Source organism: Phacochoerus africanus, chromosome 2, assembly GCF_016906955.1.
Source record: "Phacochoerus africanus isolate WHEZ1 chromosome 2, ROS_Pafr_v1, whole genome shotgun sequence".
NCBI lineage: Eukaryota > Metazoa > Chordata > Mammalia > Artiodactyla > Suidae > Phacochoerus > Phacochoerus africanus.
Genome location: NC_062545.1, coordinates 239354840 through 239381213, shown reverse-complemented (window position 1 = coordinate 239381213; position 26374 = coordinate 239354840). Strand labels below are relative to the sequence as shown.

The window sequence follows — 26374 nt, the reverse complement described above, 5'->3', positions numbered from 1 at the left end:
CTGAGCTGCATCTGTGACCTACACCACAGCTTACAGCAACGCCACATCCTTAATCCACTGAGCAAGGCCAGGGATGGAAACTGCAACCTCATCATTCCTAGTCAGATTAATTTCTGCTGAGCCACAACGGGAACTCCCTTCTTTTCCATTTTTCTAGACTTAACTATGGATCTAGTTTTTTGTTGTTGTTGTTTTTTGGGTTTTTTTTTTGTCTTTTTGCCTTTTCTTGGGTCACTCCCTCGGCATATGGAGGTTCCCAGGCTAGGGGTTGAATCGGAGCTGTAGCTGCCGGCCTATGCCAGAGCCACAGCAACGCAGGATCCTAGCCGCGACTGCAACCTACACCACAGCTCACGGCAACACTGGATCGTTAACCCACTGAGCAAGGGCAGGGATCGAACCTGCAAACTCATGGTTCCTCGTCGGATTCGTTAACCACTGGGCCACGACGGGAACTCCTGGATCTAGTTTTGATCACCTATAGTGGTCACTCCCATCCTCTAAAGCCTCTACCACACACCTCAAGCACTTACCTGGCACTGACCATTTGAGTTGCTGTGATGTAGTATTATCTATGAGTATGTTTTGTCTCAACTCAACTGTAAGAGAGTAAGCACTACCCTTTATATAGATTTGCTTCCCAAAAGCTGGCCTGAAGCCTGAAAAGGCTAGCAATGTTGATGATGATGTAATCTTTTGTGATTCTCAGACTGCTTGATTGTTTCACTGAAAGTGTCATCCACTGAAAGTGCCATCCACTGATTAACAGTTACTTATGTTTTTATAAACAATACCCCAGGGAAAAAAAAAAAAAAAAGAATGATTCTATCAAGGGGAACAATAGCACAAAGAGACTATGTAGCTTGCTTTAAGCCTCAGAATTGCATAAAGACCAGGAAAAAAACCCAAATTTGATGTCTACTGCATTTCTTGTCATTAAAATGTCTTACTGGCTATAAAAATTGGCTCAATAATATAAATGCCTAAAAAATGAAATCATTAGGTAAATGCTCATTAGATGGAAGATAACTATGGAAGTATCTAATGTTTCTGAAACTACCCTGATCAGAAGTAAAGTTTATGTTTTTGGGTCCTTCTGACCTAAGGTGTTGACTTGAGTCTGAGACTTTACAGGGTTTGCCATGTGAGCAGGATGAGTGACGGGATGATTCATGGGGTTCGTGCCTGGGCCTGGGGTACTCACTAGCCCGGTAAAACGCTCTAAGAACAGACTAGAAAAACATCCCAGTAATAAGATCATCTCACTTCAGAGATTTCTTTAGGCAACAGCCCCTTGCACTAATACTTTTAGTTCTTAATTTGCTCAAAAGACCAATTAAGGAGAGAAGGGAGACAAGTTAGGTCTGACAGAGACATAAGACCCACTCTCCCAGCAGCACACGATTGACAAGTGGCAAAAAGAGAGATCTAAATGAGCTATCAAAGGAATTGGGCCGGGGGTGGGGGGCAGGATGGATTTCACAAAAGATCATGAAAGACGTAGAGGTAGCATCTTAATATTTCTTCTTTTTTTGGCTTTTTTTTTTTTGGGACCACACCCGCAGCACATGAAGTTTCCAGGTTAGGAGTCGAATTGGAGCTACAGCTGCTGGCCTACACCAGAGCCACAGCAACACAGGATCTGAGCTGCATCTGTGACCTACACCACAGCTCATGGCAACATCAGATTCTTAACCCACTGAGCATGGCCAGGGATCAAACCCGAACCCTCATGGGTTCTAGTCAGATTCACTACTGCTGAGCCACGACAGGAACTCCTAACATTTCTTTTTAAACAGAATTTTGAGATCTAAAGAAAAAATATCACCTCACTCACATAATCATTTGGACTGTATGGGATTCCACAAAGAAGACCAATTACCCCTGTCTGAGAATAACAAAAGTACTGATTCCTACTGCTAAAACCATTTAAAGTGCAACTGGAAATAATGGAGGGAAGATTCTATTACAAAGCTCCATACCTACCTGGCAAAGTATTTGGAAGATAGAATTTTAAGTCATGGGCAATACAAAGACTCACACAGAAAACAGACTAATGTGAGCACTTCGTAATGACATAGTACTTCCAAATATGTAAAGCTTCTGAAGCATTCTAAATGTTCATGACCAAGAAAAAGGAGACAAAGACAACAAAATAGCTACTGCTCGGAGTTCCCGTTGTGGCTCAGTGGTTAACCTGTCCAACTAGGAACCATGAGGTTGCAGGTTCGATCCCTGGCTTTGCTCAGTGGGTTAAGGATCTGGTGTTGCCGTGTGCTATGGTGTGGGTTGCAGACACGGCTCGGATCTTGCACCGCTGTGGCTCTGGCGTAGGCTGGTAGCTACAGCTCTGATTAGACTCCTAGCCTAGGAACCTCCGTATGCCGCAGGAGCGGCCCAAGAAATGGCAAAAAGACCAAAAAAAAAAAAAAAAAGCTACTGCTCAAATTAAACAACCTAAATCCTTAATATAAATGAATATCAAAATATTCACTGGAATACTTTGTGTTATATAAAATACAGTATGTCCTATGATGCAGACAAACCATATATATAAGCATGCTAAAAAAAATTCTGGAAAGATAATAAAAGAGTGTATTATCTATAGGTGGTGATAAGTTTACAGGTAAACTATATTCTCCTTTAGCTTATCTATGGCTTAAAATTATTCTACAATAACCAGGGGTCACTTTTGCGGGGTAAAAAAAAGAGGAGGGAATTTTTTTTTTAATGCTAGGTTGACATTCAACATTTTAATGTTCAAGTCCGGAATGTCCCATTTTCCTCATCGAAAATATTGAGGAGTTCCCCTATGGCTCAGTGGGTTAGGGACCAGCATCATCACTGCAGTGGCTTGGGTTGCTGCTGTGGCGGGGATCTGATCCCTGGCCCAGGAACTTCCACATGTGGCCAGAAAGAAAAAAAAATTTTTTTTAAATCGTAAAATATATTGCCTCTGGCTCTTTGGCACCAGCAAAGGTAATTTTCCTGGTATGTATCCACTCATGAACAGACAGGCAAATAGCAAGAGTGGCAGGCACTCACACAAAAGGTTCTAACATTCACCTTGATGTCTGTGACTGGAGTAGTGTTGGCTTGTCCATAGGAAGAAAGAAGCCTTAAACGAACTGGTTTCCCCCGAGCCTTCTTGGCTTGGAGCAGAAGATAAGTAGCTGTGAGGTGATCATACTGCCACTGGAAGAAAAGAAAAATCAAGTTATTTAGAAGACTAAACTTGCTTTTTGAAATAATGTTCTATTTTAAATGAATTTTTTCCTTAATGTAATAGACATTCAGAATGTAGACTTTTTTTTTTTTAATTTTTTTTGGTCTTTTTGTCTTTTGAGGGCCACACCCGGAGCATATGGAGGTTCCCAGGCTAGGGGTCCAATTGGATCTGTAGCCGCTGGCCAACACCACAGCCACAGCAATGCAGGATCTGAGCCGAGTCTGCAACCTATATCACAGCTCATGGCAACACCAGATCCTTAACCCACTGAGCAAGGCTTGCATCCTCATGGATGCTAGTCAGGTTCATTAGTCACTGAGCCACGACAGGAACTCCTGGACTTCTTTTTAGTTTTATAAGGCACATAATGAAAAATAGCAATCCCCTATACCACACCCTTAACACACAATTTCCACTCCCTAAGCACCACTTTGAAACACTTTTAGCTGTTTTTTTCTGTATTTCTAAATTAATTGCTTATACAGCTTTAATTTTTTCCAGCCTCAGATGTGCTAAGATTTCTTACTACGGAAAATAAGAATTTAACTCTACTATAACTCCTTCCTTCCCCCCTCACATCTCCTTCCTGCATCCTACTACTATAATTTTATTATAATTCTTAGTTATATCAACATTACACTATTATGATTATTTAAAGAGTATTCAAAACTAAGTTAAAGTGATGTTCAAAATATTTAATTGGTACCCTGACACCAGTCAATCAGAACAGAAGCCAAAAGGTGAGTAGGGCTCTAGTGAACCCCTTCCATGCCAATTATTAACCTTTTCATTGCTGGACATGAAGGAATACCTAGGGCGATACCTAGGAGGCCATGTGATTTAGTAGTTACTTACCAATCAGTATATAAATATCCTAGCATCTTAATAATCCATACAGGAGCTCCCACTGTGGCACAATGGGCAGCATCTTGGAAGCACTGGGACGTGGATTTGATACCCTGCCAGGCACAATGGGTTAAGGATCCAGTGTTGCTGCAGCTGCAGCTTAGTTCACGGCTCAGCTTGGCTCAGATCTGATCCCTGGCCCAGGAACACCGTATGCCACAGGGTGGCCAAAAAATAAATAAATAAAAATAATAATCCATATTGCCATACTGGCTGAATATTAGCCCTGCAATTAAACCACACAGGATGCTATTCTTGCATTTCTTTTTTTTTTTTTTCCTTCCGAACCATCAGCATATAGAAGTTCTTAGGCCAGGGATCAAATCCAAGCCTGAATCATGACTTATGGCCCAGCTGCAGCAACGCCAGATCCTTAACCCACTACACTGGGCAGGTGATCCATCCAGCACAACAACAGAGGCAAGCCAAACCGTGAACCCATGGAGCCACAGCCAGAACTCCATATTCCCTTCTTTTATAACTTTGTAACTTTTTTTGAAGTTAAAAATATACAAGAAGCAGTTACTCCTCTTACTGACTCAACTCCACGCTCTCCCACACTCCTCCCTTCCTCCCAGCATTAAGGTGTATGAAGGTATTGTGTCGTGTCGGGAGGAGGGGAGACTGCTGGAGAGTGTGGATATGAGTTACTAAGATGAGTAACTGCTCGTCTTTTTGTTTGTTTGATAATTTTTTATTTTTTCCATTATAGCTGGTTTACAGTGTTCTGTCGATTTTCTACTGTTACAGCATGGTGACCCAGTTACATGTACATGTATACATTCTTTTTTCTCACATTATCATGCTCCATCCTAAGTGACTATCTTTTAGAGACATTCCATCTGGTGTGGAGCAATTTTGTGCTCCACTCTGGACTGGCTTCTTTCTCAGCCTGCAACTCATCTATCAGTCTAGGGGTTCCCTTCCCGTCTATCCTCAGTTTCCTAGGTCCAAAGTATTCCTTTCTCTTGGTTTACTTTCTTTTTTGGTGGAACAGATCCTCCAACAATTTCCTAAGAGTAGATGAATGGGAGGTAAATTTTTTGAGATCTTGCACATCAGATAAATGACTATATTCTATCCCCACACTTGATTGTGGTTTGGCTAAGTACAGAACTCTAGGTTGATAATAATTTTCAGTTTTGAAGGCACTGTCCAATGATCTTCCTGCTTCTAGTACAATTTTCTAAAAATCTAAAGTCTTTCTAATTCCCAAACCTTTGTGTATAACCTGTTTTTCTTGTCTCTAAAAACTTTTGGGCTCTCCTTTTCCCCCCAGTTTTCTAAAATTTCACTAAAATAGGCTTTTGTGTGGATCTCTTTTCACCCATTTTGCCAAGCCCTAGTTAAGCCCCTTCATTCCTAGACACTCATACCTTTCTGATCTGGAATATTTTCTTTTATATTATTTCTTTGATAATTTCTTCCCCTCCTTCCTCTCTGTGTTATCTTTCTTCCAGCTTCTATTATGTGTATGTGGGATCCTTCTTACCCCTTCTCTTCTCTCCGGGCATCTCTTAGCCTTTAAGTGCTACTTTGGAAGATTTCACATTAACTTCATTTTTGAGCATTTCTAATGAGATTTTCATTTCTGTGGTCGTATTTTAAATTTTCAAGAGCTCTCTCTTAAAATGTTCCTTTTTGGTAATCTTATTCCTATTTCAAAAAAGAAATAGCTTATTTTACCTAAGGGAATATTATTTTTTCTTAGTCATTTTCTTCTACTCCCTACTTTATCTGTTTTTTCCCCGAGCAGTTTTACTTTTTCTTCCTTCTCTCTCCGACCCCATTTGTTTTGATCTTTGACTTTCATGTTAGAGGTTGTCCTCTAAGGACTGGTGATCTCTGGCTTCCTGTCTCTATTTGAAAGCAAAGATTATACTACACAGCTAATTAAGGCTCTCTGTGTAGTTCGGGGCTGTTCGTCACCTTGGGGGCTTCTCTCCAAGGTGAAGAGACAGAAACCTGAAGTCCCAACAATTGGTAGAGCAGGTCTTTTCCCTTGGCTTTTCTCTAGAGTCATCTTCCCATATTTTCCCACCCTCTTCACAATTAGGATAAAATCCTGGTCCTCGCATCTTCAGAGTTGAATAGGCAGTGGTTCACTGTTCAGCTAGAGGAATGTATGTGTCCATTCATCCATTTCAGAACAGCTCATCACCCCCACCTGAGCTGCATATGGCACAAGAGTCCCCTTGTTCAGCATCTCCAGTCTTGCACTGGAGTGAGGAAGAGGTGGCTGTCATGTGGCACAAGGTAGAAAAAGGGCCTAGCAAGAAAAGTCAGCTTGTTCAATAAGTGGTGCTGGGAAAACTGGACAGCCACATGGAAAAGAATGAAATCAGAACACTCCCTAACACCATACACAAAAATAAACTCAAAATGAATTAAAGACCTAGATATAAGACCAGATACTATCAAACTCTTAGAGGAAAACATAGGCCAAACATTCTCCGACATAGACCACAGCAACATCTTCTCAGGTCCACCTCTTAGAGAAATGACAGTAAAAACAAAAATAAACAAATGGGACCTAATCAAACTTAAAACTTTCTGCACAGCAAAGGAAACCCTAAACAAATCAAAAAGACAACCCACAGAATGGGAGAAACTCTTTCTTTGCAAATGAAGCCACTCACAAGGGATTAATCTCCAGAATTTATAAACACCTTCTGCAGCTCCATACCAAAAAAAACAACCCCATCCAAAAATGGGCAGAAGAGCTAAACAGACGATTCTCCAAATAAGACATACACATGGCCAAAAAACACATGAAAAGATGCTCAACATCACTCATGATTAGAGAAATGCAAATCAAAACCACTCTGAGGTACCACCTTACACCAGCCAGAAGGGCCATCATCCAAAGTCTACAAACAATAAGTGCTGGAGAGGGTGTGGAGAAAAAGGAACCCTATTACACTGTTGGTGGGATTATAAATTGGTGCATCCACTGTGGAAAACAGGATGGAGATGCCTCAGAAAACTAAACATAGAACTACCATTTGATCCAGCCATCCCACTCCTGGGCATCTATCCACAGAAAACCATGACTCAAAAAGACACATGTACTCCAATGTTCACTGCAGCACTATTTGCAATAGCCAAGACATGGAAACAACCTAAATGTCCATCGACAGAGGAGTGGATCAAGAAGATGTGGTACATATACACAATGGAATATTATTCAGCCATTAAAAGGAACAAAATAACGGCATTTTTAGCAACATGGATGGACCTAGAAATTATCACGCTAAGTGAAGTCAGCCATACAATGAGACACCAACATCAAATGCTTTCACTGACATGTAGAATCTGAAAAAAGGACAGAATGAACTTCTTTGCAGAGCAGATACTGACTCACAGACTTTGAAAAACTTATGGTTTCCAAAGGAGACAGTTTGGGGGGTGGGGGGATGCGCTGGGGTTGTGGGATGGAAATCCTATAAAACTGGATTGTGATGATCACTGTACAAGCATAAATGTAGCAAACTCATTGAGTAATAACAAAAAAGAAAAGAAAAAGGGCCTAGCAGGCTAACTGCTTCTAATACAGACTTTCAACCAATCATCCTGGTCTCCACTCTGCTCACTTCCCTGACATCAAAGGTTCCTAGGACCTCTGACTCCTGAGCCTTTCTGGATCTCTAAAGCTCTAATTAGTTTGTTTACTGTCTTTTTCCACTGCATGCAATTTGCTTTCAGCTTTCTCCAAAATGCTAAGGTCAGCTGGCACTTAGCTATAATTTCCAAAATTTTATTGACATTATTTTTGTCTCCTCTTTAATTCTCTTTGTTGTGAACTGGTTGCCTTTTTATTTCTTTACTGATATTGGTGAAGTTTTAGGATGTTTTAGATGTAAACATATCTGTTCAATCCACGTGTATAAATGAAAGTTTCTAAATAATGTACTCAAGATGAGACTCTGCCCTGCAAAAGTGTTCAATTTTATCACTGAATAATATTTTATGCTAGGTACTTCTCACAAAGTACATGACCCAAAGAGGTCTGCTACAACTCTGACTTTATTAATACACTTTATTGATTAACATTTTATCCTTTTTTTTTTTTGTCTTTTCTAGGGCGGCACCCTTGGCATATGGAGGTTCCCAGGCTAGAGGTCAAATTGGAGCTGTAGCCGCTGGCCTACACCACAGCCACAGCAATGCCAGATCCAAGCCATGTCAGCGACCTACACCACAGCTCACGGCAACACCAGATCAAGATTGTTAACCCACTGAGCAGGGCCAGGGATCAAACCCACAACCTCATAGTTCCTAGTCAGATTTGTTAACCACTGTGCCACACAGGAACTCTTTTTTTTTTTTTTTTTTTTTTTAAAGGGCCGCACTTGAAACATGCAAGTTCCCAGGCTAGGGGTCAAATCAGACCTGTAGCCACTGGCCTACACCACAGCCACAACAACACAGGATCTGAGCCACATCTGCAACCTACACCACAGTTCATGGCAATACCAGATCCTTAACACACTGAGCGAGGCCAGGGATCAAACCCAAATCCTCATGGATAATAGTCTGGTTTGTTACTGCTGAGCCTTGATGGGAATTCCTACTTAACATTTCGGATGGCCACAATTACAGTATATGCTTAGAAACTTACATAATGGATCTATCAATCTAGTGGAAGAAGTATAACACTGTGGTAAATTATCATAAATGTTGCTTTTAATCCACATAGGTTGGGGGAAAGGACAGAAAAGGTTTCATGGAGCAGGTACTTGGAAACTGGGTGAAAACCACATAGTTATAATCACTTTCTACTGTCCAAAAGCTCCCTAAGTTTTCTTCCACACCTCCTGCATCTTTGGTCTCCCATGTGATAGCCATCTTTTTGAAAGAGGTGCCATATACTGATTAGAGGCATTAGCTCAGAAACAAGTTAACACTTGCTTGTTCATAATGGCATAACCCATGCATTATAAACAATACTTGGACCACACTAAGAGTTTTAGGTGGAGTATCTAAATATGCCTGGGAGTTTTATGATCATCATGGAAATGCTCTTTTTCCCTCGGCAAAAAAAAAAAAAAAAGCAGCATTTTTATAACTTTTTTGCCATAGCCACTGCATACTGCCTACTATAATAGACGCACAGGGGACTCTGTGTTTAATAACAGATAAATCAACACTTTAGTTATGCTTTTCAGGTGATGTCAATCCACAAGTCTAACACAACTAAGCTGCCTTATCTTTGAGGCAGTTCCCTCTTCTAAAAGTCAAATGTCTGAAAGTAAAACAATAGGTTTAACCTGTTATACCTTCCCCTTGACCTTGCTCCCAAAGCCCTCAATCCTCAAACTTCCGCCACCAAAATACATGCGTATTTGCACTGCAGGGGTGAGGGGAAATGATCTATCTTGGTCTAGGTTCTCGTGTGACCCTCAGTGAAGTCCCACAATCCAGAACCACTCAGGGCTGGAGGAAGAGGGGTAAAGTAAGGAAAGAAAACAGGTGGAAGCTGCAGCACCACCGCAGGACAGCTCAAGAGGGCTGCAATGGCATGGCTCAAAATCAGAACACACATGAGACTCTCACTTCCACACACAAAAAGCAATATAAGAAGGCTCATGTAAGGAGTTCCCTTCGTGGCTGAGCAGTAACAAACCCGACTAGTATCCACAAGGATGTGGGTTTAATCCCTGACCTCTCTCAGTGGGTTAAGGATCTAGCATTGCCATGAACTGTGGTGTAGGTCGCAGACACAGCTTGGATCCCACGTTGCTGTGGCTGAGGTATAGGCCTGCAGCTGCACCTCCAATTTGACCCCTAGCCTGGGAATCTTCATATGCCACAGGGGCACCATAAAACAAAAAAAACAAACAAACAAAAAAAAAAATGCTCATGTATATAATATAAAAGTGGTAATTCCATGAGTTGGATGTTTGGAAATAAAATTCTCTCTCTTTATACAAAGATCAGTTTTGGAGCCTGATGAAACCACTCAAACCACCAACCGCCTTATCTTGCCAAGAACCCACTGTTCCAGAATAACAGCCCTACATTTTGACTTTGTTAATCTTTGACCCACTCCCTATCTTGGAACATTCTCACCCTTTCCTCCTACCCTTCCCATGACCCTATCTTGGAACTTTTGCATCCTCTCCTCCGACCCCTCCCATGTAGCCAGATGTTAATCTTGACACAGGTTACTTCAGCCACAAGCCCCTATAAAACCTACTACCGCCCAAATGCTGGGGAGCCTGAGCCTTCTCTGAGTGCTCCTGGCCATTTGCTGGTCAATAAACCTACTTGAAGCCTCAACGCTCCAGACTCCCTGGCTCTATTTACTTCCGCTCCAAACCGACAGCCCTTTCTCATTCCAACAATCAGCAGTGCCATACCCAGCATGGATCACATTAAACTGAACTCTCTTTGTCCTGTCTAACCAGCCCCAAAAGTAAAGGCAGACTTCCCAAGATTCCAGGAAAAAAATGGAACAGACCACAGCTGGTCTCAAACCTAGTTTTCCTGAAGCTCTTTAAACTAGAGTACCTGGGACAAAAGTGAATCCTCTGAGACTACCCAGGCCAGGATTTCACAACCTCAACACTACTGATAGTTGACCTGGATAATTCTCTGTGGTGAGGGGCTATTCTGTGCACTATAGGATATTTAGCAGCATCCCTGTCCTCAACCCACTAGATGCCATTAGTGTGTGTATATATATATACAGTTGTGACAACCAAAACATGTCCCCTCAGGGACAAAAATCACTCCCAGTTGAGAATCGCTGACTTAGATAAATGTTTCTCAAGCTTTAACGTACAGATGAGCCAGTTAGGGTTTATTACAACGCAGATTCTGATTCAGTAGGTCTGAGGTGGGACCAAGATTCTGTGTTTCTAACAAGCACACAGTGATGCTGATGCTGCTGGTCCTAGATCACACTTGGAAGAGCAAGAATCTAGAGTAGTACTTATCAAATGGCTACACACTTTAATCATCTGGGAAGCTTTTGGGTTTGTTTTTTTTGTTTGTTTTTTTTGGTCTTTTGTCTTTTCAGGGCCGCACCCACAGCACATGGAGGTTCCCAGGCTAGGGGTCGAATTAAAGCTACAGCTGCGGGCCTACGCCACAGCCACAGCATGCCAGGTACAAGCCTTGTCCGAAACCTACACCACAGCTCACAGAAATGCCAGATCCTTAACCCACTAGGTAAGGCTGGGGATTGAACCCGCAACCTCATGGTTCCTAGTTGGATTCGTTTCCTCTGCGCCACAACGGGAACTCCTCATTTTGGAAGCTTTTTATAATTCTGATGCTCAGGCCATACCCTAGACCAATGAAATATTCATCTCTGGGGGTGGGGTTTAGACATCAGGATTAAAGTTCCTAGCTAATTCCAATGTTCAGCCAAGGTTGAGAAGAGGTCTACTCAGACTGAGGACTGGAAAATAAGTATTTAACTGGCATTTAAGAACGAGGGAAGAGCACACAAGAAGACAAACTATTACTTTGCTCACACATTCACACCTTCTTGATGTCGGTCATGCCTAGCTTTCAGAATAACAGATCTTTAGAGAGATGTAACACCAGAGAACAATCTCTACCATGCTTCATTACTTTGTTCTCTTTATCAGAAGTAAAAAAAAACAAAACAATTCCTACTTCCATTTCACTTTTTTTTTCCTTAATGGCCACAGCATACCAAAGTTCTCAGGTCAGGGACTAAATCTGAGCTACAGCTGCAGCAACACAGGATCCTTTATCCTGCTGTGCTGGGCAGAGGATGGAACCCTCATCTCTGCAGAGACCTGAGCCACTGCAGGCAGTTTTTTTTTGTTTTTTTTTTTTAAGGGCCACTCCTGAGACATACGGAGCATCCCAGGTTAGGGGTCAAATCGGAGCTATAGATGCTGGCCTTTACAACCACAGCAACTTGGGATCTGAGCCACATCTGCGTGTGACCTACACCACAGCTCATGGCAACAATGGGTCCTTAACCCACTGAGCAAGTTCAAGGGTCAAATCCTCATCCTCATGGATACTAGTCGGGTTGTTTCCACTAAGCCACAACGGGAACTCCAGCAGTCAGATTCTTAATCCACTGTGCCAAAGTGGGAACTACCCATTTTACTTTTAAGTTTGAAAATTATATGTAGACACCATGTAAAGCAAACTATTTTAAACATTTTTTTAATGATACTTGAAATTCTGAGTATGTTACTTTTAAGACTCAGATTTTTAAAAATCTGTGGATCCCATACCAAATTTTTTCAAGATAAAATGACATGATATGTGGGATTTGCTTTGAAATCCCCTAGCTAAAAAGGGTGGATGGAGGACAGTGTTGGGTATAGCTAAAATTGGAAATTTTTAATAATTGTTAAAACTAGAGGATGACTGCATGAAAAATCATTGTTATCATGCTAGTCTCTCCACTTTTGAAGGTGTTTGAAAATTTCTATAATAAAAATTTTAAAAGAAATTTTTTGAATTACAGTTTTCTATTAAAGATCATCCCCAAGAAAAAGGCATGCAATTTTCTCTAACCTGTTTATATGGCAACTTCAAATCATCATTGTTAAAGACTAAGAACTGACATATCTTGTGCTAATTCCCAATTCCTGCCATTCCTTTTCATATCATGAAAAAGTAAATTATTATTCTGTTTTCCAGACATATTCCCTTTGACTGGAATTGTCATTCAAAAGACTTATGTCATTCAAAGAAATTCTTTTATAGCTCCTCCTCACTGAGGGGAAAAAACATGGCTTAGAAAAGCTTTGGTTAGTTAAAAAAAAGAATTAAATTAAATTAAATTGCTTAGAACTTTAACCTTTCAAGTTAGAAAAAAGGAAAAAACAGGAGTTCCCGTCATGGCGCAGTGGTTAACAAATCCGACTAAGAACCATGAGGTTGCGGGTTTGATCCCTGGCCTCGCTCAGTGGGTTAAGGATCTGGTGTTGCCGTGAGCTGTGGTGTAAGGTCGCAGATGCAGCTTGGATCTCACGTTGCTGTGGCTCTGGCATAGGCCGGCGGCTACAGCTCTGATGAGACCCCTAGCCTGGGAACCTCCATATGCCGCAGGAGAGGCCCTAGAAAAGGCAAACAGACAAAAAAAAAAGAAAAAAGGGAAAAACAAATACAACTCATAGGTGATGAAAGACATAGAACCAGAAGCAAAGCTCCTGCCCGTCATGCTAGGTTGTACTCAGAGACAGCTGTGAGGGCTTCTACCTCTAGAAAATAAACCACACACATATGATCAAGAGATTAAGTACCTGAAAGAGTTAAAATGATCCAACACCAGGAATGATGATAATGATTTCATGGTATTTGGTTCATAAGTTTGGGGGTGATGTGATTGCTACAGGGTTGCTTTTAGGTAAAAAGAAAACTGCTTTGTGTTTATCTCATTCCTACAGCAGAATCACAGTTCCGTGTTAGAGAATTTAAAGTTGTCAAAATTGGAAACCTGTCAATTCTCTGGACTCGTTTATTCTGTTTCTTAAATTTTCTTCCAATATAATTCTCTTTGATCAATCTTATTTTTCGAGAGGATATCCAGCAGACATCAGCGAAGAGGTGAATGGAAATCATACATAAATTTAAAATAAGTGCAATATTTATATCCATGATAAAATCATAGGTCTGAAAAATGCTAACACTATTTTTAATGTAGTGATAAAATAGAAAACAATGATGAAACAAAAGATATGACTCAAAATCATGCTGTATTTCTTACCAATGAAATTAAATCCTCCATTGTTTGCCTGTTGCTTCTGTGATGTACAGAAAGTTCCGTTACACAATCTTCATCAAGGTGAATAAGCTACAAAAAAAATTTATCAACTTTATTAACCAAAAACTATAAAATATCTATAGCTTTGAGATGTTTAAATTACCATAATTACCTTGTACAATCAAACACTAGGATGTAAAAGTAACATCCACAATTTTTAAGACATAAGCAGATGACAACAAGCAGTTCAAGATGATGATGAGCTCTCTTTCCCACCCCTTCATATTCCCATCATCTTTGGATCAGTTATTACAATTCTGTTGTACAGCCAAAGGACAGAATTCTCCTCTCCCATCTCAAGACCTGGACTGCAGTGGCATCAAAGAGCAGCCATCTAGGCATATAGAATCAGTGGCTGATCAACAGACTGGGTAAAAGAGTGGCTCAGACTTGTAGCATATTGTCCTCTGGGTCATATTTAGGTTTAGCACAATTCAAGAAGCCCTTATGATGGTGCCAGAGACAGTACACAATCATTATTATGCTAAAGGTATTAGCAAAGCATAATTTTAAAAAGGAAGAAATGAGACAGCCTCTACACAAACTTTATTTTGCTTAAGGACAGAAATTATCCAAGTATTCTGATCCCTGTATGATGAGACCTCACCAGAGATGGGGCCAGAAATGGATTCTCAGAACCAAACAAGGATCACTGAGAATCAAAAGATAGAGAAGGTCTGGTCTATAGCTGGAATAGGAGTTCAGAAAATCACACGGTAAGAACATCATAAGGAATGTAATAGTTTTGTTTTGTTGTCTTTTTAGGGCTGGACCTGCGGCATATGGAAGTTCCCAAGCTAGGGGTCGAATCGGAGCTTCAGCTCTCAGCCTATGCCACAGCAATGCCTTATCCGAGCCACATCTGCGAGCTATAGCACAGCTCACAGCAGCGCCGGATCCTTAACCCACTGAACGAGGCCAGGGATGGAATCTGTGCCCTCATGGATGCTAGTCAAATTCATTTCTGCTGAGCCATGACAGGAACTCCAGGGATGTAATTTTATTTATTTATTTTTTATGATTTTTATCTTTTCCATTATAGTTGATTTACAGTGTTCTGCCAATTTCTACTGCACAGCAAAGTGACCCAGTCATATATATATATATATATACACATATATACATATATATATATATATATATTCTTTTTCTCACATTATCCTCCATCATGTTCCATCACAAGTGACTGGATATAGTTCCCTGTGCTATACAGCCAGGAATGTAATTTTAAAGTCATCTTTCCGATATAAGAATTTGCTTCACACGAGCCCCAATAACTGATGCTTCACTTTCTGCTTAAAGTCTTCCTCTCTAGAACATCTGGGATGGTTCGCTTCTTCCTCCTGTCCCCTGTGGTCTGTCTCCCTGTGATCCTTATCCACTGCGAATTGGTACCATTTGATAGCTGACAGGCCTTGGAACTAGAAAGACCTTGGTTTTAATCATCACCTCACAAAATAATCATGTAACCTTGAGCATGTCACTACACCGCCTTGAGCCTCAGTTTCATCACCTGTAAAATAGAGATGGCACCTGTCTTGCAATATATGCAACATATGTGGAGTGCCCAGAATATCATCTAAATAGAGTAGGCCCCCAAAAAATGGTTAACTGGAGTTCCTGTTGTGGCTCAGCAGTAACAAAACTGACTAGTATCTATGAGGACTCAGGTTCCATCCTGGGGCTCGTTCAGTGGGTTAAGGATCCGGCGTTGCTGTGAGCTGCAGTGTAGGTTGCAGATTCAACTAGGATCCAGCATTACTGTGGCTATAGCCTAGGCTGGCAGTTGCAGCTCCAATTTGACCCCTAGCCTGGGAACTTCTGCATGAAAATGACCAAAAAAAAAAAAGGTTAACTCTTTTTACTAACAGTCATAACTCTACTTCCTCCTTGGTCCAAGAGCCTTTCAGAAATTTGAATATTCCTACTATTAAATCTACAACCTTTCCTCTCCAAGTTTTCTCTTTTCCAGTACCTCTAACCACTGTATGTTTTTTGGTTTTTGTTTTGTTTTGGTTTTCAGGGCCGCACCCACGGCATATGGAGGTTCCTGAGCAAAGCCAGGAATCAAACCCACATCCTCATGGATAATAGTCTTGTTCTTAACCACTGAGCCACAACGGGAACTTCTCAAAAATATGGTTTATCTCAAGCTGGGTTTTCCAAAGAGGCTCAATAGTTTAAGTATTCTGAACTCTCAGCTACACATGCTCCAGTTAGATTAAGTACAAAAATGCACACCAAAAGCTAGCCAAGGAGTTCCCATTGTGGCTCAGTGGTTAACGAATCCAACTAGGAACCGTGAGGTTGCGGGTTCGAACCCTGGCCTTGCCCAGTGGATTAAGGATCCTGCGTTGCCATGTGCTGTGGAGTAGGTCGCAGACTCATTCGGATCCTGCCTTGCTGTGGCTATGGTGTAGGCTGGCAGCTACAGCTCTTATTAGACCCCTAGCCTGGGAACCTCCATATGCCACGGGAGCAGCCCAAGAAATGGTAAAAAGCCAAAAAAAAAAAAAAAAAACAAATGCTAGCCAATTATTTCGGATTATCCATGCCTACTACATTTCCTGTTCAGCAGGGCAGAAAATACAACTGAATATAACTTCTTTGATATAATACTTGGGTACTAGAGCTACATGTAAAAATGATAGGAGATCATGCATAGTGTTAGAGAATATCACCTATACTTTCGGAGTTCCCGTCGTGGCGCAGTGGTTAACGAATCCGACTAGGAACCATGAGGTTGCGAGTTCGATCCCTGGCTTGCTCAGTGGGTTAAGGATCTGGCGTTGCCGTGAGCTGTGGTGTAGGTTGCAGACGCGGCTCGGATCCCGAGTTGCTGTGGCTCTGGCATAGGCCGGTGGCTACAGCTCCGATTGAACCCCTAGCCTGGGAACCTCCATATGCCATGGGAGTGGCCCAAGAAATGGCAAAAAGACAAAAAAAAAAAAAAAGAATATCACCTATACTTTAAATATCCAAGTAAATCTGAATTATTTTTTATTGTTCACTCTTGATGAAACATAATACTGAGGCAGAACAGCAAATACTTTGAAAAGCAATAGTCCCCTGTAGCTCTTCTGTATATAACTCATTTAATCCGTGCAATAGCTCTGTAAGGAAGACATGACAAATGAGTGACATAACTTTTTTGTTTCTTTGTTTTGTTTTTTTTTGTTGTTGGTTTTTTTGTTTTGTTTTGTTTTTTTCTTTTTAGGGCCGCACCCACGGCATATGGAGGTTTCCAGGCTAGGGGTCTGATCGGAGCTACAGCTTCGGGCCCACACCACAGCCACAGCAATGTGGGATCTGAGCCGCATCTGTGACCTACACCACAGCTCACGACGACACCAGATCCTTAACCCACTGAGCAAGGACAGAGATAGAACCTGCAACTTCATGGTTCCTAGTCGGGTTCATTTCCACTGCACCACAATGGGAACTCCCCAAGTGATCCTTAACTCACTGAGCAAAGCCAGAGATAGAACCTGCAACCTCATGGTTCCCAGTCGGATTCATTTCCACTGCACCACAATGGGAACTCCCCAAGTGACATAGCATTTAAAGGCATTTTATAAATGGTAATAAATAATCCAAACATATGGAAGAGACTGACACTAGAATACCCATATTAGAGGTAAGAAAATGAAGACTCAGAAAGTTTTATACAATGTGCCCGAGACTGGCATTTTTCATTCTTACCCCAGAGTTTTTCCTACCACATCACAACACCACCTCTCCATGACTGCTCCAGTAGCTATTCCAAGAGAGGCCAGACAAGTAATGCTCATCACAAAGGCTAGAGCTACACAGAATATAGGCCCTGAGTTTGAATTAGCTGACCTGCCAAATCCATTATATTCTGGAACCTTTCTGTCTAGGCTAAAATCTTGGTTCTGTACTTAACTAGTTATTTGACCTTGGGCAAGTTATTTCATGATTCTGTGTCGTTACTTCGGCTGCAAACGAGGACAACAACACTATCTACTTCAAAGGGTTAGTAGGAGGATTAAATGAGTTAAAAGAATTAAAATCAGGAGTCCCTGTCATGGCTCAGCAGAAATGAATCTGACTAGCATCCATGAGGACGCAAGTTTGATCCCTGGCCTTGCTCAGTGGGTTAAAGATCCAGTGTTGCCGCGAGCTATGGTATAGGTTGCAGACACAGCTCATATCTGGTGTGGCTGTGGCTGTGGCGTAGGCCAAGAGCTACAGCTCAGATTCAAACCCTAGCCTGGGAAACTCCATATGCCGCAGATGTGGCCCTAAAAAAATAAAAATAAAAATAAGAGTTAAAATCATAAAGCCTTTAAAGGTAATATCCTAAGGGCTCTGTCTAGATTATGCTATAGTACTATAATGGCATACTTTCCTAATATAGTAAGCACTCAGTAAATATTAGCAATTATTATGCTAAGTTGAAGGGAAAACAATATTTTTTTGGAACACACAAACCTATGTATCTTATTTATACTGTGCCCCAATTTTAAAATAATCTTTATGTTGTTGACATCAGAGACTTTCTTCATTTTGGCATCTGTACTACTGCGAACAGTAGTATATCCTACCCTGTTAAGGAACACGACTGAGTATCTGAGAAGACGTGCAGAGCCCTCCCACACGTGGAGAAACAATGACCCCCAATGGCTGAACACAGGCATCTGCGCCACCCACATCCTCCACCTCACAAGGGCACACCATGCTCCCCTGGCCCTGCTGCTGCGCTGCTCAGACACCTTACACTCTGCTGGCTGTAGCCTCTCAGTGCTGATAGTTGTTAGCATTACGTTGCAGCTCTAACTGTATTTCCTCAACAGACACTCAAGATGTCATAGAGGATCAAAGGAAACATGGAGAAAAAAAAATTATTAGGGGTTGACAGTCACAGGAGAATCAGAAGCAATTTCAGATCAGGCTGCATAATCATAACAGTGGGCAGACTAGCAAGAAGGGGGAAACAACAAACGGTCTATGTTTCCGAGTACTTATATTTATTGGTGTGATTCTTCCAGAAAGCAAATACCTCACAGCTGTACCATGTCTACACTGTGACGTATCTCCAAGGTATTCTGCTGACCCATGCTAATACCCCTTGTCCACTGCAGATGCTTTAGTAGACTATCAGAAAACATCCCCAATTATTTGAAAAGGCTGTTAAAATACACCTTAAAAGTATTAAAATGCTTTTCTAATTACTTATCTGTGTAAGGCTACATTTTCTTCATATGCTTTCATCAAAACAGGCTATCAAGACAGATCGAATGCAGAAACAGCTGAGTACCCAAGTGTTTATTAAGCTAGATTTTAAAGAAATTTGAAAAGATGTAAAGCAGTACCATGCTTCTCACAATAATTCTTAAAATAGCTATTTCTAATTTCTTGATTTCCTTATCTATGAAAAAGGGCTAAGAACTATACCAGCTTTGATGGGTACACCTTCCGTACCAGCTCTGCATTTTGCCATGTAGCTTGCTTTGGCCAGACATTAGTAAGCACAATGCAAGCAGAAGCTGGAAAAATGCTTAACTATTAGGTCTTGCTCATTTTCTTGCTTCTTTGGTAATCCAGCCTCCATATCAAAAAATCCAGACTAGTCTGCTTGACACAGTGTGGTCCAATAAATAACTAGCAAAACAGCTGGCCTTTTGAGTGAGACTTAGACCATCCAGCCACAGTCAAGTCACCAGTTGACTTGCAGCCCCATGAGTGACCCCAGGTCTGACTCACACAAGAACTGCCTGGTTGAGCTCCAAATTGCTGATCCTTAAAATTATGAATTGTAATTGCTTCAAATCACTAAACTTTGAGGTGGCTTTTTTATGCAGCAATAGTTCACTGAAATATAAAGAATATATATCCCCTACATAAAATAGATAAGTTACAAAGATTTACTGTATAATGCAGGAAATGATATTCAAAATCTTATAATAAACTGCAATGTAAAATAATCTTAAAAAATATATATGCATAACTGAATCACTTCGCTGTATACCTGAAACTAACACAATATTGTAAATCAACTACATTTCAATTTTGTAAAATTATACATACCCTTTAGAAATGTTCATATTTTTACCAAGTTCAAATTGCTGTTTGTTACTTTTAGCAATTTTTTTTAATACTTAAAAATATTTTAATATTTTAAAAAAATTAATGTAGCAAAGGTTCCCGCTGTGGCTCAGTGGTTAACAAATCTGACTAGCATCCATGGAGATGCAGGTTTGATCCCTGGCCTTGCTCAGTGAGTTAAGGGTCTGGTGTTGCCATGAGCAGTGGTGTAGGTTGCAAATGTGGCTCGGATCCCAAGTTGCTATGGCTGTGGCGTAGGTCAGCAGCTACAGCTCCAATTCTACCCCTAGCCTGGGAACCTCCATATGCCATGGGTATAGCCCAAAAAAGAAAAGAAAAGAAAATTAACGTAGGAATATTTATTAATATAACTGCTTAAACTTGCATAGCTCTTTGAGTTATTTAAAGTTCTCCTATATATATAACCAGTCCTCAAGGTGTTCTCTAAGGCTCTCCAATCAAAACAACATAGCAAAACAGACAATGAAGAAGCAGATGAGATCCAAGTGTCCTCTATTAAGTCAGACTTCAAAGAAATTTAAAAAGGTACAAAACAATGCAACTGTTCCCACTAAATGTATTTTCAGTCTGACATTTTTCACAACGTATTTATTTGTGATAAATAGATTTAGAACTGTTAATTTTTTTTATTTTATCATAGTTGATTTGTGATGTTTTTTTTGCGGGGGGGGGGGGGGTTGTCTTTTGGCCTTTTCTAGGGCCGCTTCCTCGACATATGGAGGTTCCCAGGTTAGGGGTCAAATCGGAGCTGTAGCCACCAGCCTACGCCAGAGCCACAGCAACACGGGTCCGAGCCGCGTCTGCAACCTACACCACAGCTCACGACAATACCAGATCCTTAACCCACTGAGCAAGGCCAGGGATCGAACCCACAACCTCATGGTTCCTAGTCGGATTCATTAACCACTGAGCCACGATGGGAACTCCGATTTACAATGTTCTATCAAGTTCTGCTTTACAGCCGAGTGACCCAGTTACACATATACATACATTCTTTTTCTCACATTATCCCCCATCATGTTCCATCACAAGTGACTATAGTTCCCTGTGCTGTATATAGCAGGATCTCATTGCTTATTCACTCTGAATGCAATAGTTTGTATCTACTAACCCCAAAGTCCCAGTCCATCCCACTCCTTCCCCCTTCCCCTGGTGAACAAGTCTATTCTCCTCCATGTCCATGAATTTGTTTGTTTTCTGTAAATAAGTTCATTTGTGTCACATATTAGATTCCAGGTATTAATGATATCATATGGTATTTATCTTTCTCTTTCTTACTTCACTTAGTATGAGAATCTTCAGCTGCATCCATGTAGCTGCAAATGGCATTATTTTGATCTTTTTTATGGCTGAGTAGTATACCATTGTGTATATGTACTACATCTTCTTAATGCATTCATCTGTCAATGGACATTTAGGTTTGTTTCCATGTCTTGGCTATTGTGAATAGTATGGCTATGAACACAGGAGTGCGTGTATCTTTTTCAATGAAAGTTTTATCCAAATATATGGTGGAGAAGTGGGATTGCTGGGTCATGTGGTAGTTCTTTATTTAGTTTTCTGAGATAGTACTGTTACTTTTTTTTTTGTCTTTTGTCTTTTTTGTCTTTTTGTCTGTTGTTGTTGTTGTTGTTGCTATTTTCTTGGGCCGCTCCCGCGGCATATGGAGATTCCCAGGCTAGGGGTTGAATCGGAGCTGTAGCCACTGGCCCACGCCAGAGCCACAGCAACGCAGGATCCGAGCCGCGTCTGCAACCTACACTACAGCTCACGGCAACGCCGGATCGTCAACCCACTGAGCAAGGGCAGGGACCGAACCCGCAACCTCATGGTTCCTAGTCGGATTCGTCAACCACTGCGCCACGACGGGAACTCCAGTACTGTTACTTTTAAATGAATCAATCGATAAATAAGTATTTATTAGGACCATAAAGGGGGCCTCAGACTTACAAGTCTGAGAACTGCTGTAACTTTGTAACTGCCCTGAAAAGTAGAGAGAAGAGGTTTAACCTACTTTTTACAAAGGAGTAAACAGGTTTGGAAAAGTTAACTTGCCCAAGATTTCCAGCATTGTTCATAATCCTAACTACACATGAAAAATACCCAGGAGCTTTTTAAAATGTCCATTAACTGTTGTGGGATGGGGCACAGACACTTTTTTCAAAGACTTTAAGGTCCTCCTGTTTCTCATGTACAGAGTAAGTCTACAAAATACATTGCTGTTTATATTTAGACCACATCACTGTAGGTCCCAAATCCACACAAAGTTTGTTGTTGTTGTTGTTTTTAATTTCACTGGATTTCATTTTACTTACAGGAGTCTTGCTTTGCCACTCAACGGGACAGTTGTAATCTTGCATGATCCAGGGATGGTTCAGGAGATTTTTCATAGAAATCCGCTTCTTTGGGTCCACCTAGTGGCCATTGAGAAGTAGCTGGAGATTAACATTTCAAATAGAGAGCATAGGCCACCTTTCCTCCAGAGAACTCACAATTCATCAGAACAGATGTAAACTTTATCATCACAAAAATGCTGTCCAAGACCTTAAAATGGCCTTGGAATAAATTCTTTCAAAAACGGAATAGAGACAAGAAAACTATAGCAGCCAACACAGGCTTAGAAGATAAATGTTTAACAAACATGAACTTCATTGGTATGGACATTATTCATGAAGTTCAGTCAATCTATTGTATGATGTAATAGTCTTTTGCTGGAAAACCTATTCACAGGAAATATTCACCAACTTAATATTCAAGCAGCCACAATGCAGGGCATACACACTGAATATGCAATCTCTACCTCCGATGCGCTTACAATCACACAGAACAAGTTGAAAAGCACACCTTTCTTTTCCATTTGTAATTTTCAAATGTGAGCAAAGGAAAATTAATCAACAAAGATTCAGTTTTCTGGAATTTAGAAGAAAGGATGAGGTGTTTTCAATCTCATTATGGAGATTTGGTGGTCTGGCCCTACTTAATCAAAGTGGGTGAGCTTGAGGCAAACTTTGAATCAAAAGTAGAGATGGCTTAATAGGTGGAAATACTGAGTACATAATAATGAAAAAAAAAATCTCACTAATAAGGTCCTCGTATTTTCAAAGTATTTCCTACTAATCTCATTTTATCCACATAACACAATGTAGCCATGAAGCCAAGTTCAGACTTCCCACGTTATAGGTCAGAACCAGGTTAGGTGACATGCCCATTGACTGGTAGGGTGAATAACTGGACTTCAACACTCCCATCTTTCACCTTCAGGGGTCATTATACCAAATCAGTGGTTCTCAACATGTAGCCCCCAGACCGGCAGCATCAATCTCATCTGGGAGCCTGTTAGAAATTCATATTCTTAGTCCTGATCTGCTGAATCAGACACTCTTGGGGTGGTGCCCAGCAATCTGTGTTTTAATAAGCCCATTCAGAAATTCTTATACATACTAAAGTTTGAGAACCACTGCACTAAATCATGGGGCCCACCCAACTATACATAAACTCATTCAAGCATTTATCCATATCTGCTACGTATCCACTGTACAAAGAGAGCAAGAAAACAGAAAACAATGGAGAAAGAACTGATTAGAAAAAACCTATAACGCTCAAGAAAAGGCAAGAAAAATCAAATCAGCAAAGACATCCAGTAACGGTCTTAAAAAAAAAAAATGCATTTGCAAAGAAAATACCTAGTAGAGAATATTTGCACAGTAGATATAATGAATGGAATTTTTTTAAGCTAACAGATAAATGTAAGAGGATCTGAGACATCTTAAATTCAAGCAACTGCAATAGACTTCTATTATTTAAAAATAAATAACAAAGATTACCTGTAGCATTTGTTGAAGAAGTAGAATGCTACTGGGAGAGAGCCACTTAGGAACCTCATATTTCCCTCTCTGCAAAAAACAAAGAGATTTGGGTTCAATCAGCCTTGACACAAACTGCTACAGTTAACAACATGCTGGAGGTTTGCTTCCAACCTCGAAAACTTCACCATCTTTAAGATTTGGTAAATATTACTAATAACATAAGAAATCCATTTCTTGCCTTAAAGAAGAAAATCCAGTAAATTAAATACTATTGTCACCTCTAAATTATCCACAAATCAGAGAAGGGCTAGAGCATGGAGAATGTAAGGATGGAAAGCATAAATGTTGAGGGCTTTGGAATCTATAGTATGGTTCCAAATGGACAGCAAATATACACTGTCATCAATGTCTGTATTGCTGAAGTAAATTTTAGTTTATAGGGAGTTCCCTTTGTGGTTCAGTGGTTAACAAACCCAACTAGTATCCATGAGAATGTGGGTTCGATCCCTGGCCTCACTCAGTGGGTTAAGGATCCAGTGTTGCCATGAGCTGTGGTGTAGGTTGCAGACGCTGCTCACATCCTGCATTGCTGTGGCTGTGGTGTTGTAGGCTGGTGGCTACAGCTCTGTTTGGACCCCTAGGCCTGGGAACTTCCATAAACCGCTGGTGCGGCCCTAAAAAGCAAAAAAAAATTTTGTTTTAGTTAATAATCCATAGGATTTATCAATTGACAAAATGAGGTCATAGAAAAGCGTATCTGGTGGCGGGATACAGGCTGTGGTTAAAAACAGGTTACAGGTGTTCCTGTTGTGACGCAGCGGAGACGAATCTGACTAGGAACCATGAGGTTGCAGGTTTGATCCCTGGCCTCACTCAGTGGGTTGAGGATCCGGCGTTGCCATGAGCTGTGGTGTAGGTCGCAGATGCGGCTTGGATCTGACATTGCTGTGACTGTGGCGTAGGCTGGTGGCTAAAGCTCCAATTAGACCCCTAGCCTGGGAACTTCCATATGCCGAGGATTCAGCCCTAAATAGGACAAAAGACAAAAAAAAAAAAAAACAGTTACACATTTCATCCACAAGGCAGAATTCACAATCATTGAGGGGAACTGATGAAAGTCACCCCCAAGGCAAGTACATCTTTGGGGAATGGGGGCGACTCAGGAGACAAATGTTTATATCCTATTATGCTCAGAAATTATAGTCACCAAGTTATCAACCAAAAACAAGACCAGGGGCTTGCTAAAGACTAATATATGATAAAACACCTCTTTTCACAGCCTGTCACACACACCCCTCTTTCCCAATTCAAAGGAAATGATAGAATCATTTTTCTTAGCAGAGAACAAATTGCTTAATGATGCTAGGATAACAGGTTAATTATATGAGAAAAATTAAGATTGAACTGTTATTCACAATCTATACCAAAACTAATTCCGCCCAGGTTGAAGAGTTAAATGCAAACACAAAACCATGAGAGCACTTATAAGAAAGCATCGGTGACTATTTTTAGACCCTTTCTGGACATGACAGTAATACTACAACTATAAAGATTAACAGATAACAAAATTAAAAGCCGACATTTCTGTATAACAAAAACCGCTAACAAAGTTAATTAACAAACTGAGGGGAAAAAAAAAAAACCTTTCTACCTAAATGACAAAGATTAACACACTTCATCACATTAAAAACTCTCAAAATCACCACCAATCCTGTTCTTCCCCCATTTTCCCCTTCTCAGCCAATGGCAACTGCATTACCAGCTGCTCAGAGCAGAAACCCTGGATCATCTTGAGCTCCCCTCTCTCTCACACTTCACATCCAATGCATGAGTAAAAGCTGTGGCTCTATGTTAGGTATTCAGAATCACCTGTTACTACCATCATCACACCCCCTAGGGTCTCTCAGTTGATACATTGTAAGAAGCTCCAAACTGGAGTTCCTCTCAGTGGTTAACAAATCCGACTAGGAGCCATGACGTTGTGAGTTCAATCCCTGGCTTGCTCAGTGGGTTAAGGATCTGGCAATGCCGTGGGCTGTGGTGTAGGTCGCAGACGTGGCTCGGATCCCGCGTTGCTGTGGCTGTGGTGTAGGCCAGTGGCAACAGCTCCGATTAGACCCCTAGCCTGGGAACCACCGTGGGAGTGGCCCTAGAAATGGCAAAAAGACCAAAAAAAAAAAAAAGCCCCAAACTGGCCTTCCATATCCCACCAGTGCCCCCTCACCCCCAAGTCTAAGTCTCCACTGACCAATACCAGTATTCCTTCAAAACACTGGGTCAGGTCCTATCACTTCACTACTCAAAACTCTAATGGCTCCCCAGCTCACTCAGAATGAAATCCAAATTCCTTACTCTGGCTCCTAGGCCCTCCGTGGTCTGTATTCCCATACTCCCCCCACTCCCTGCTTCCTCTCAGACTCACCTCCTAACTCTCTCCCTCACTCACTGAACTATGATCACGTCACATGTCAAACACAACCCTGCCTTAGGGACTCTGCACGCTTTGTTCCCACTGCCTATAGTGCTTCCCCCAATATCAGCAGAGGTTGTAGCTTAACCTTCTTCAGGTCTCCCCTT

General features: G+C 41.1%; 1 protein-coding gene across 1 annotated transcript in view; it reads right to left on the bottom strand.

Annotated features, from left to right (window-relative positions):
* The window catches only part of MELK (maternal embryonic leucine zipper kinase), a 97644-nt gene that overhangs the window by 22594 nt on the left and 48676 nt on the right, over window positions 1-26374 (bottom strand). Inside the window, exons 9-12 of the mRNA XM_047767935.1 lie at window positions 23816-23884; window positions 22307-22405; window positions 13845-13931; window positions 3067-3195 (exon numbers count right to left, since the gene is read on the bottom strand). Of these exons, the coding sequence (XP_047623891.1) occupies window positions 3067-3195; window positions 13845-13931; window positions 22307-22405; window positions 23816-23884 (384 nt within the window). The remainder of the gene's footprint in view (window positions 1-3066; window positions 3196-13844; window positions 13932-22306; window positions 22406-23815; window positions 23885-26374) is intronic.